The 12528-nt window shown below is 38.7% G+C and overlaps 2 protein-coding genes across 2 annotated transcripts; one reads left to right on the top strand and one right to left on the bottom strand.

Moving 5' to 3' along the window:
- Positions 1 to 412: 412 nt before the first annotated feature.
- On the bottom strand, positions 413 to 3220 carry LOC116187713. The gene is made up of 7 exons (XM_031516621.1): positions 2555 to 3220; positions 2344 to 2430; positions 1981 to 2202; positions 1504 to 1668; positions 1354 to 1407; positions 1123 to 1269; positions 413 to 978 (listed from the first exon to the last, which is right to left on the bottom strand). The coding sequence occupies exons 1-7, from the start codon at positions 2912 to 2914 to the stop codon at positions 601 to 603; spliced, it is 1413 nt and encodes a 470-aa protein (XP_031372481.1). The 5' UTR covers positions 2915 to 3220; the 3' UTR covers positions 413 to 600.
- Positions 3221 to 8528: 5308 nt separating this feature from the next.
- On the top strand, positions 8529 to 10692 carry LOC116215854 (plant UBX domain-containing protein 10-like). The gene is made up of 4 exons (XM_031551643.1): positions 8529 to 9339; positions 9663 to 9842; positions 9931 to 10089; positions 10181 to 10692. Exons 1-4 carry the CDS (start codon positions 8773 to 8775, stop codon positions 10406 to 10408), a joined length of 1134 nt encoding a protein of 377 aa, XP_031407503.1. The 5' UTR covers positions 8529 to 8772; the 3' UTR covers positions 10409 to 10692.
- The last annotated feature ends 1836 nt before the right edge of the window (positions 10693 to 12528 follow it).

Here is a 12528-nt window from a genome sequence, read left to right as displayed (position 1 = left end):
AGAAAGTAATGATTATGCTGTTCAATTGAAGATAAGTGGATTAGAGTTAAAATTAAAATTAAAAATGGTTTTTGAAACCAAATAAGCTTGACTTGATTTGATTCTCATTGTTAGATTTTTTCCCTCCCTATCTTTCTCTCCCCCACTTTTCCCTTTCCCTCTCAGTCAAGGATTAAAATGGGGCAATAAAGTTTTGACTGCTTGAGCAACCCAAGAAAGTGCAGAGACCAAAAAGCATGGGGAACCACTCCATACAAAGAGAACATCACAGCTGTTCTTCTTCTGCAATTTCCTTGCTTTTCACAGCAAAGATTTATCCTTAACCTTCACTCTTTCTAGTTTGTTTCCTCCTGCACATTTCTCCTATTTGTTCTGTAATGTGCTTCTAATTTGCCCAACAACAGCTTCAATATGGCAACGTCAAAACAAGACACTGCTGATGTATGTCTATGTTGGGCTTGATTTGTACATTATATAATCTTCGTATGAAGTATGTTTAACTGATCTTTCAGGAGAAAGGGGGAAATTCCATTCTCAAGGGATTAGAAATGACAAAAAATTCATCTACATACTTGCCGTAAAATCTAGTTCATATTCCTATTATGGACATCTAACATTCCTCCCGGGACCGCCATAATAGAAGTACATTCCCCACACGCTGTTCCTCCCTTGCCTTATGTCGTAACAGTTTGGGTGGTCTGCCAAGAGGCGTAGGTTTTGTGGAGGAATCAAGTTGTTGTCCCAATCCACAACCTGGAGGTTCCGGAAGTACGAGGCCTTCCTGAACCCTTCCCCGGAGAAGTGGCCGCTGCCCATCTGCGTCGCTGTGTGGATCCCTCGTGACCTGAAGTTCACGATTTCTCCCCCGAACTGAATCATGTTGGCGTGGTTCCTTAGGTGGCTGAATATGAATGCAGGCCAGTACCCGACTAGTAGCCCAGACCCGAATTGCAGCCACCAGTGCCCATGCTTCGGGTCCTACATAACATGTTCCGAAATTTGTTAAATTTAGGGAGAGTCATACATATTCTAGCCTCATAAAATCGAATCATTCTTGTAAGATAAGTTCTGAATTATATCTACTATTTTCCACTCGTAGTGAATAATGTGAAATGAACTTACCTTCCAGATCATAACACTGATATCAAATTGCCGGCCATTGTAAGAAGACCTCGGGGAGATGGCTGCCCCAATAGCAATTCTACGGTTCGTTTGGACAAAGCCTGAGCAGAACAGGTTGTAGCATCCAGTTGTTTGGTATGCATCGGTCTGCAGAGGAATCTCAATTCAATACATCTTTGAGCTACAACTATGTCTGACATTCCGATGAAAGTAAGCAAAAATATCACTTACAGTCCAGTAAGTGAAGAACCTTGGGTTGTTATCTCCATATAATTGTGGACTGACCTGTTCGGACAAATTGCGTCATGGATAATTATGTAAAAGTTCTTCGGCGCAAACTTCGTAAAAAGGAAAACAAGACCGGAGCGTCTACAGACTTGCCTGCCATCCTGCTTCTATGGTGTTAAGATCATTCCCGAACGAACCCGAGATGACCCAAATCTGTGACAGGCTAAACTCGTATTGTTCCGTAACGCGTGGCGCCCACACGTTTATGCTCGCCTTCGCTCCATAGTACTGATCTCCGTTGACGAATGCTACTGCATGCTATAGAATGGACAGCAATCAATCGGGTGATGGAGAATTGAAAAAAGAGGGAGGAAACAATCAATCCTCGTCTTGTATGTTATGTCAGGTCAAACATCAGAGGCTGTTGTGCTGTATCTTTCATTACTAAATGCTTGGCCCTCCCATGAACTTAATGTATAACATGACTGAAAACTACATAGTTTTGATTGCTGCAATATGAATGGTAAAACAAACTGTTGTTTCGAACGGAAATTGAGCATTTTCGGTGAAAGACCTACGAGGGGAGCCGGAAAACAAGACAGAGAAGCATCCCATGTGAAAGAACTTTACCTCGTGACCACTGCCGGATGAATCTCTCCTTACACTCCTTCGCCGCTTTCTTCCGAATCTCCGAATAGAACTTGCTCGAAGGACATCCTTCTCTGTCGTCCTTCGGATTGGAACAGTTCCTTCCGGGCATGAATCCCCATTTTCTGCCCAGAGCTGAAAGATATCAGAGGACTCTTCTGCACTTGTTGAGGACTCATTGGCCTTTGGTCGGTCGGGCGGATCCTAAAAATTTACTTCCTTTTATTAACTCTCAAATGTCAATGGCAAAACAAAATTCGACAAAAAAAAAATCTAAACTTGATAATTCAGGAAGAGTCGGTGAAGCCATAAAATTGATGAACGAATGAGACGGGCGCCAATTACCAATGGCTTCTGCCCTTTGAGGAGGGGATGGTCAAAAGCAGGTTGAAGGTGAGCCTCAACACAGTCTATCAAATCACCGTCAGAGCTCTGCAATCACAAAACATGATAACAGACAACACATTATAAAAATCCCACCTTTTTTGTATTGACGAGACAGCATGGAATGGAAAAAAGAGAGAGAGAGAGAAGGAAAAAAAAAAAAAGAGCAGGCCTGAATGGTCTTGACAGAGGGCTTGTTGATTCTCTTAAGCAGGGCATTGACTCTTCTCAGCTTCCTCAGCTCATCAACCAGCCGGAGAGTCTGGTTTGCTGGGGTGGAGTGGCCGGAAACTGCTGCCTCGGTGGTCACTGAAGTGGCAGGGGATAGCAGGGAAGCAAAAACAAGGAAGATGACAAACAACATCGAAGGACTTCTGTTAATGGAAGAAGAGGAAGAAGACAAATTTGAGGAATGTCGTCTGTTGGGTTGTTCTATGTCGTTGTTTTTTTTGTGTTTTTGGGAGAATCTTGGGGGTGTTTGTCCTGTTGCGAGATAACCAAGAAACGGTGGGAATGAGCTCTTGTTCTTCATGATGATAGAAATGGAGGATCAATCTCCATTTAAGCTACGGGAAGAAATAAGAAGAAGAAGAAGAAGAAGAAGAAGAAGAAGAAGAAGACCGAGGGACAGAATGACTGGAAGAGAGGACCCCAGCCCCAAGAGGAAGAAAGAACAAGTCACTGCCTCCTTACTCACGATTTTCACCGTATGGAAGAAGCAAAGACTCTGTCTCTCTCTCTGCAAATGGAAATGGAAAGGGAAATAAAAATGGGAAATTTCTGTGTGCGGTCTCTCGTCTCCCTGACAGAGATTTAGGAGCCTAGCCTTCCTTCAGGTACAAGCATATATTAAGATGCATGGTCCATGGCGGCATGTTTATATGAGCTGTACATTTCCATGTCCTAAAAGAAGCCCATTAAAAAAATATTAAAAATAAAGCCTCTATTATTCTCACATCGTAATAAGAAACAAATAACAAAAATGAAAATTAAAGAAACATATTAAATGTAATAAGCTATGAACACGATCAAGTGAATGATGATCGTCTAGCTTGGTTTTTAAGGCGATGTTTTTCTATTGGAAGTGTTAACATGGTAGACGGCTTCAATAATCTCGTGCTACCAAGTTCTATATATGTACCTTCTTTTTGTATATTTTTTTTTCTTGGGGTTATGCGAGACAAAAAATAGATAGCGGTTGTGTTTGCTCTCGGCAACCTATGATGGGATCAAGATGTGAATATCTGTGTCTGTAATGACATAACTATATGTATAAAGCTAAGGGTGTGCTGTGCACGAGTCTTGACGAACTAGATGAAGGGCCCGTTATTGTGCATGGATTGTTGAATTATGCAAATAATTGTTGATTAATAGTAAAAATTGACGGAGGTAATGAGTTGAAGGAAAAAGAAAATCTCAAATATGAGTTTATAATATGTTGGAACATGGTTTTTCCAAGCGTCACATTGTTTTTTTTTTTCGGTAAAGTCAAGGGCATGGCCCAAATTACAGAATCATCACATAGTTGCTGCCGGATTTGTCTTCCATATCATCATTGCCTTAAATACAAGCAGATTTCTATAACAACACAAAAGCCTTGGTGATTTTTACTCTCTTTATCGTTTTGAAAGGATATACCTTCAAAGAGTAACTTCTCAAGAGATTGCTTCATCGAATAGAAGCGTGTATTTTCAATAATGAATTCTTAGAGAGATTTTGCTAAGTTACATTTATATGTGAATGTGTATGTGACTATTGAAATTTCACTAATGGATAACTTTTGGGCTTATTCAAGTGAAGAATTTTTGGACTTCGACTGAGGACTAAAAACTTTCGTGAGTGGAGTGAGTCGAGTGACATTACTATATTGCACCATTTATCAACTAATTCGTCATCAATGAGAACTTCAAAAGTCATTCAACCTAAAGGACCTCCATCCTATGGGAATCTTCTGTGGTGTTGTTGTTCCGGCTTTTGTTATTGTATATACAAAGATATATGCCAAAGGCTATTGAATCAACAATTTAAGTAGTCCAAACACAATTCAAGTTATAAACTCTACTCAACGCCAATCATTTCTCTCGTCTCAACTTTTATTTCTTCTTGCTCTCAAAGAAGGTTCTTTCTTCTTCTTCTTCTTCTTCTTCTTTTTTAAGATTCCCGCTTCGTTGGGAGGTTTTGGAATAACTATAGAAATTATATTGCTTTTCGAAGAGTTCTGAGATAACTACTGGAAGTCGAACTTTTTTCAACTACATATACGTGTCTTATGCTTTCCATGAGTGCGAATCTTCCCAACTTCTGTAACCAAGGTCGACAAATGATATTGAGCTATTTGTCACAGTTTTACTTGTATTGACACGAAAGGTCACGTAATTAGAGGCTGGCTTCATTCTACGTGCTCCATTGCTTCTACTCTTCGTTTTAGCTTTTACAGATTGTATACAGATGAATAAATGCAGTTTCCACCATACGAAACCATAAACAATTGCATATCTGTGTTCATACTTTGCTTCTCATCTCTTATTTCAAAAATACAAGAAGGTTTTCTCAATTTTAGTATAGAAAAGTAATTATTTATCATGAAGAAAAGTTTTTTTTAATTATATATTCATTTCTCTATAAAAATGAAATAATTAGCGAGAGTGAAAATACTTTTGCTTTATTCTTTTGAAAGTGGGAGAAAATATACTAGAGGAGAATTGTTTTTATCAAAAAATTTATAATGCTTTGTTTGGTTGTTAGTGTGATTTTAAAATCACACTTTAACTGAATTTTACTCACAATAAAATAAAATAATTTATACAAAGTCAAAGGGTGGGCCTCATACATAACCATTTATACAACTCTTTTTCAAAATCAAAATCTGATTTTAAAATGTTACTTACAAACCAAACGCAACATAAATCTTGTATTTTCTTTTTGCCGGTTATGAGGGAGAACCATGAATCTAATAAAATGAAATATAAATCCTAATAACTAATAAATGAGCACAAGTAATCCCATAATGAGTACTGAACTTGAAATCCCTTCATTATCAGAGGAAAATGTGTCCGACTACATTACACCGTCTTTAATATCTTGTGATTTATTTTGCTTTCCTTGTGCTATTACTTACTAATGGAAAAACTTATCAAAAGGTAATTTCCCATGTCATAAAGAAAACTAATGTGCAGTAGTGACACTTAGTTTCGGTATAAAATTAAGAAGTTTTAAATTCGCTATTATTTAGTGTAATTATTTATATTCATTTATTTATATATAATATATAATTACAAAATGGATATTGAAGATTAATGTCATCCTTCCAATCTTTAAATTCTCAGCATCTCATGATCCACCCCTTCATATACTCCATGACACAATTAAGCAATTTTATTTATTACATGATTGACATTTATTAACCACCACATCATTTAAATCATCGCATTAATTGAACCATAAAAATTCTAACATAACATTAATTAATCCATAATATTAATCTATTCCTCACAATATAATATAATTATTATCTAATTATCTGTAAATAAAATAACATAAAATATATAGTTGGATAATAATCTCGCTCAATGATCAAGCGAAGCGGTTAATTTATATTATTTCATTACCCTTGTAGGTACATAAGACTGTCTTATAATCTAGAAAAAGAAAATTTGAAAAGTTATTCGTTAATTGATCAGAAAAGAGTGGCAACTTTATGCATCAGAAAAAAGAGGAATTATAGCAATTTAATTTATAGCAGAATAAAGTTAATGCTTTTCTTGGTTGTCGCTCGAACAATTTAACGCTGATTATTTTACAAAGGGTATAATTGCTGGATGTGGGCAGTATAAAAGAAAAAGGTAAAATGAAAATTCCCAAATAAAAAATAATATTAATAATATTTTGCTCAAGTCGAGGCAGTATTAAAAATGAAAAACGTGTCCAACTCAGCAGAAATGATGACTGAGCCCACGGTCCTCGCCATTCAAGAGCCTGGCCCACACTCCCCTCCTCCTTGATGGTGCGTTAATTATGATGTCTTCAGGACGTCGCGGCCCCAACAAAAATAGGACCCATTTATTTACCAAAAAAAAAAGGACCCATTTTACCAGCAATAAGTTAATCAATAATAATAATAATAATGATAATAATATCTCACTTGCTAGTTAATGAAATTAGATCAAGAAGAGGCATCAATGCAAATGCTACCATAACTAAAAGATTCAGATTTAATTTTCGCGAAAGTAATTAACTTTGCCTTTTTGTTAGATAGTTTTTTTTTTTATCTTTTTATTAAACTCAGGAATCTTATGATTGAAAAAAAATTCAATTAATATGTAAATATAAATGTTTATATTTTTCTAATAAAATATGTGAAATAATTTAGAAGTTTATTAACCTACAAGGAGAAAAGAGGCGCTTGATGTAATAACTTAACAATGATGATGAGGAAAAATTGTTCGTTCACAAACTAGTGTTTGTTTTATTAATATGTTCAAAGTGACGAAGGATTATAAGAGACAAAATTTTACTTGATTAGATTGTCCTCGGTTTCACGAGGAGGATAACCTTCCTCGAACTCGTAAGGTGATAGCAAATACTTCACTCCTTATTCTATCTTAAGAGTGCGTGCCGTTATAGTGACACCGCGTCGGATCTGCGTGAGACCCGCAGACACTGTGACATTAGACGGTGAAAAGACGTGGTGTCACCCTTACTTATTATCATGTTAGAAAACGCCTCTATCTTAAAACTTGATAACGAAAATGAAATTATAATAATATCTCTGTAAGACACTTTTTGGCTAGGTATTTTTCCCTCTTCTTCTTCATCATCATCAAACAAATTTAAAATAACAAAGACACTTATTCCTAACTTTTCACAAGACACTTCGCCAGTAACTTAAATCTATCATATTTCAACAAATGATTATGAATCTATTAAACTGCCATAAATAAACTTATTTGCTAAGGTTTCTATTTATTAGTCAGTCTCAAAACTGCAAAGATAAATTTTCCATTTCCTACTATTTACCGCAGACTATATGCATGTGTGTGTGTATATATATTTCGTATATTGTACTATGGTTGTCATTATTAATTCCAGATAGGTAGCTACAACAACCCTTTCGGTAGTGACTGAACCTTGAAATTCCCTTAGGCATGCCTACACTTATGATGGAGAATAAAGTTTTCATGGGGCCCTTTTGGCATAATCTTATCTTTTTCTGGGGCCCTGTGCAAACAAAAAAGGTTGCATGCCACTAACCTAGGACTTTTCCATAAATTTCAAGTATATCCCTCAACTTCTTCTCATTTCACAGGTAAACCCAAACCCTCTAACTATCTACTTTTCTGCAGCAAAATTGAAAGCAATCACTGTCAAGGAATATTGCTCCATCGCCCCAAATTTAAACACCAATAGCCCAGCAATGGTCTTGGCAGTGAGGCTGAACCTTTATGGCTCCCTTTTAACTGTTGGCCCTGCAGGATTCTATCCCGGCTCGATATTCTCATACCGAAGATCATCACCCGATTAGTTTCCATAGATAAAATCCTGCACTTACTCTACCCTGAGAGAGTAGTTATTACGGATCTCCAAATCAGACTTATTGAATCTAGTGGGGACTGCTTCTGCTGGGGTCAAAAGGCTTAAAGGCTGCATTCAGTCTTAACTGTAATCCCATTTTCAAATTTTGCAGTGGGAACAATAATGCGGTTTCTAGAATGAAGTAGCACGAGATAATTGAAGCTTAGATGACTATAAGGTATTATTTCTGCAGGCTGCAGCAATAATACCACGTCAAGAAAAAATAATCCTTAACTATGCTGTAAATAATCCTTAAGCAGAGACAACTGCAGCAAGAGACTTATTCGATATCCATCGGTTCTTGCGACTTGGATACTGATGTCTTATTCGTACCTAGAGGGATAGGATCTGATACCGATGTCATGAGTCGAACTCTTGCTCTCGCTCCCAATACGCAGCTGTCTCCGTTTATCTTTTCGGAAAGTTAGAGCTGTCAATGCAGCTTTTGAGAAGCTTTATGTTCAAGATTGAGATGAAGGACGGACACAAGTTTGATAAGAACTATATTGTTACTTCCAATTTAACTTTCCCTTCAGGGAATATTTGAATTTCCAATAAGACGAAAGAGAATAATGTGATCTCGGGAAATTTTCGAATCTCATACTCCGCGCATCACGGCTTATCAGCTCAAAAAGTTTAGGAAGTTAGATTCTCGAACAAGCAAAGTGCGGTTTCTGAACTCTGCCAAAGTTGGAGCAGAAAAGAGGATGAAGCATCTTCACCTTCTTTTCTACACTGTTCCAGTACTTTCACCTGAAGCTAAGGCATGGTAAAATCCTTTTAGTATAGTTCCGATTCTGCATAGCGAGTTCGGGAAAAATGTCTTGTTCATGGAGGGAAAATTCCCAGGGGAGTGGAGAGGCCTCCAGCAGGGGGATAGTCAGGAGAATGGTAAGCCTGCCCCGGACTGTGATCGGAGAATTCTCAAGAGCAGTGGGCCAGGGAATGGACATGATGGGATTAGGGAGTAGAAGACGCCAACCCATCCCTATTAACTACCCGGCTCATCCCCTAGAAGAACACCTGGTCTCTGCAGTCCCTGATGAATGGGCATTCCTCACTGCTTTCGAGCAACAATACGGGCCTAGTCACCCCTTCTTCTACACCTGCCGACTGACTGAGGCGCTGAAGATAGCAGAGCAGGACAAGAAGTTCCTGTTCCTTTACCTTCACTCGAAGGAGCATCCTTTAACGCCCTCCTTCTGCAGAGAAACACTGTGCTCCGAGCTCATGGTACAGTTCCTTGATGCAAACTTCATTTGCTGGGGAGGCCTAGCTCATAGAGGTGAGGGTTCGCAAATGGCTGCAACTTTACAGCCGGGAAGCTTTCCATTCTGTGCATTGGTTGCTCCTGCTCCTGGGAATTCCATCGCCGTTTTACGACAGGTCTGTCTGAAATCACCGTTAATTAGTACCTGCAATAATACCAGCCGGTGTGCCTGTTCTATACTGTTTTACAACTCTAGGAATGTCAGTCAATGTGAATTCTGCTTACACTATTGGCAACCACGGTACTGGCTTAATCTTTGTAGTAGGTTGTTCGAGGATCACTTAAGACGTGATAGAGCACCCGTCCAGTTCGAAGCTTAAACTATTATATAAATAGGCTAACGAACATTACAGGAGAGCAGGCCAGTGCTCAATTGTGGTTCTAGTAGACTTTTGAGTTTGTCACTTGGTTTATTATATTGAGTGCGTCGTGTGAGTAGATTGAAGGCCCAATTTCACCTTTCGAGCTGGTGGAGATACTTCAGAGGACAGTAGAGGAGCAAGGACCGGCATTTGGCCTTGGAAGCAGTAAAGCCGAGCAAGAAGAGAAGGTAAGAGCCGACCGTAGGCTCAGAGAGGAGCAAGATGCTGCATATCTTGCAGCTCTTAAGATTGACAAGGTAAGGACAACAGGTATACTCGATACTGACTTACGATACTCAGTGCCACAAAATATGAAATGGACCAACCTTTTTTTGCCCGTACTAGGATAAGGAGTTAAGGAAAAGCTCACAAATCCGAGATATCGGTCGAAAACCGGTGGAATCACCAAAGAAACACTATCAGAAACCAACTGAGACCCGAGCTGCTATAGATTCCACTGACAAAGTCCTCGCACCTCCAGGAAAGAACCCGCAGACCACACAGGTATAGCATTTTTGTGTTCAAACGAGACTTTACGATCTGTGCTTTAAAACTAAAGTTGCTGTTTTTATTTGAATGATTGGAAATACTGCAGATACTGATACGGTTTCCAAACGGGGAGAAAAGAGAGCAGAGCTTCTCCTGCTCTGATGAGATCCGCTCAGTCTTCCGTTACATTGATTCGCTAGGCCTCTCAGCGATTGGACCTTACAGATTAGTCTCGAGCTTTCCTCGGAAAACATATGGCGCAGATCAAATTGGGATGACTCTTAGAGATGCCGGTCTATATCCTAGAGCTAGCCTCTTCCTGGAGGCCCTCTAGGCGCTTCATTTTCATAGACATTTTATGTGCTAAACTATGATCTTATGCAGTATAACATTGCGATAAAATTCTCTTATGGAAGCTAGTGTGGAACTCTTTGCCCACTTGTTCTCAGCTCTCGGTTTCCGTTGCAAGAAACCTTATGTTTCTTCTGTCAAGACAGAAGAAACTTTGGCTCACTTATTTTTGTATTGCCCTTTCTCATCTTTAGTTTGGGCAAACCCCTAAGATGGCCAATTCGAACTCAGGGCATGTCGGATATCTCGATCTCAAATTGGGTTAAACTCATTCTTGGTATTAAATCTTCTTTAAATACTACACCAGATATATGCCTTGGAGCCGATATATATGGATAATTCATATTTATGACAATGATATTTATTCTGTTATTCATAAATAGTTTATGTTTCATGGAGTTAGTCCATAAGAAACTTGACAGATGTTTCATTCTCAAAAAAGTTGAGAGTATGAGTGACGGAGTATTCTGATATAAGTTTTTTTAAACTGTTCACAGCCCTAAGAATTTTAGCTGAGCATTATCATTCCTAATAAACCGTCACATCTATCTGTATCCATGATTCGTATAGAGATACTAATCAGATGGAGTAGCGAGTGACATGCTATTTGATAGCTGATATCGAGACAAACATGTGGATATTTATAGAGATAAATGAGTCGAACTGTGACATGCAAATGATTCACGTTGAGCTTGTAAAATATCCACTTGGGCCTACACGGACTTGAGCCCATCTGCAATTCAAAAGTTTAAGCTGATAGGTTACTGGACCCAAGCCTCATATAAGCTTGTGGTTTCTTTCTCAATTTTTCGATGTGGGACAACATATCCCAACACCCGCCCTCACGTGGCAACGTGTGGTCCAACATGTGCCACGTGCCTTAAACATCCGCCCTTAACAACTGACCCGAGCTGGGCATCCTCTTCCTTGCTCGGGCAAGGGGGGACAAATACCAAACTAGCCTCGAGCTCCACACTCGGGCCTAACTAGAGGTGAACCTTTACCTACCTCGGAACTGAACCGGACCACTCTTGGGCCTGATTAACAGGAGGCGCACTCTTGGCTACCTCGAAATCGAATCTGGCGTGGTGTGAGCCCACATGAGTGCGCGGAAGCATAACCCGCTCTGATACCATGTAAAATACCCACTTGGGCCTACACGGACTTGAGCTCATCTATAACCCAAAAGCTTAAGCTAATAGGTTACTGGACCCAAGCCTCATATAAGCTTGTGGTTTCTTTTTCAATTTTTCGATGTGGGACAACATATCCCAACAGAGCTTTATTGTTATTAATAAATATTATCTAGATCGTATTAGTGCATATAGTTTTTAGACCTGAGATGGCACGATTATCTCATATGTAGGTAATTAGAATTTGTTCCTGCTTATATACTTGTGCTAAGCATGGGCATCCGGCAGATGGTGGTCCCAGTTAGTTGTAAATAGAGGTGGGTGTCCAATCGAGATGTAATTTATTGACCTAAGTAAACATGAAAATATTATATGGGTTTGAGTTCTGTTTTTTATCAGGAAATCCTTGGCCAATGTGGATGGATTTAAATAAAAAAGAGTATCTAGTTTAAGTTTTATAGATCTATGAATATAAGCTCAAAAGTTCTATATGGTCGGCTATAGGATTTGACATTAATCATGACCCTGGCTATATTGGGATCTGCAATAAAGGGGCTCGAGTGCATGGTATATATGGTCACAGGTTCATCAAGATGTCATGATCGCATATTCGTCACTATTTGAATTATCATGATATATTGCTAGGCGTCACTCATGGCCTTTGGGAGCTAGGGGTATTTTGGAAATTGTGCTTTTGGTTGTGGAAATGAGTTTCTGATAATGTCAAGATGGTTGACATTATAGTCTCATCGCCACATAGTGATGAACCTAATTAGCCACACGCAATAGAGCGTGTTTGAGCCAAGAACTAGTTGATTTTAATTAAGGTAATTAATTAGTAATCAATATTGGATTAGACTTGCATTATAGTTGCAAGGGGGAAGCACATCCCGTAGTCAAATCCAACGTTGAGGTGAACTTGTTTAAGGAATTATTATATTCGATATAATAATACCCTTAAATGAAAAGT

This window comes from Punica granatum, chromosome 8 (genome assembly GCF_007655135.1).
Source record: "Punica granatum isolate Tunisia-2019 chromosome 8, ASM765513v2, whole genome shotgun sequence".
Classification (NCBI taxonomy): domain Eukaryota; kingdom Viridiplantae; phylum Streptophyta; class Magnoliopsida; order Myrtales; family Lythraceae; genus Punica; species Punica granatum.
Note: the sequence above shows the minus strand (reverse complement) of the source record. Positions and strands in the feature narration are given on the sequence as shown.

Bases quoted from the DNA above. Each gene is read 5' to 3' on its own strand.
- LOC116187713 (XM_031516621.1), bottom strand. From the start codon at position 2,914: ATGAAGAACAAGAGCTCATTCCCACCGTTTCTTGGTTATCTCGCAACA. The intron at 2,431-2,554 runs GCCTGCTCTTTT...TTGTGATTGCAG, and splicing joins CCTCTGTCAAGACCATTCAG to AGCTCTGACGGTGATTTGAT. The intron at 1,669-1,980 runs GTAAAGTTCTTT...TCCATTCTATAG, and splicing joins CATCCGGCAGTGGTCACGAG to CATGCAGTAGCATTCGTCAA.
- LOC116215854 (XM_031551643.1), top strand. From the start codon at position 8,773: ATGTCTTGTTCATGGAGGGAAAATTCCCAGGGGAGTGGAGAGGCCTCC. The intron at 9,340-9,662 runs GTCTGTCTGAAA...TCGTGTGAGTAG, and splicing joins CCATCGCCGTTTTACGACAG to ATTGAAGGCCCAATTTCACC. The intron at 10,090-10,180 runs GTATAGCATTTT...GAAATACTGCAG, and splicing joins AGAACCCGCAGACCACACAG to ATACTGATACGGTTTCCAAA.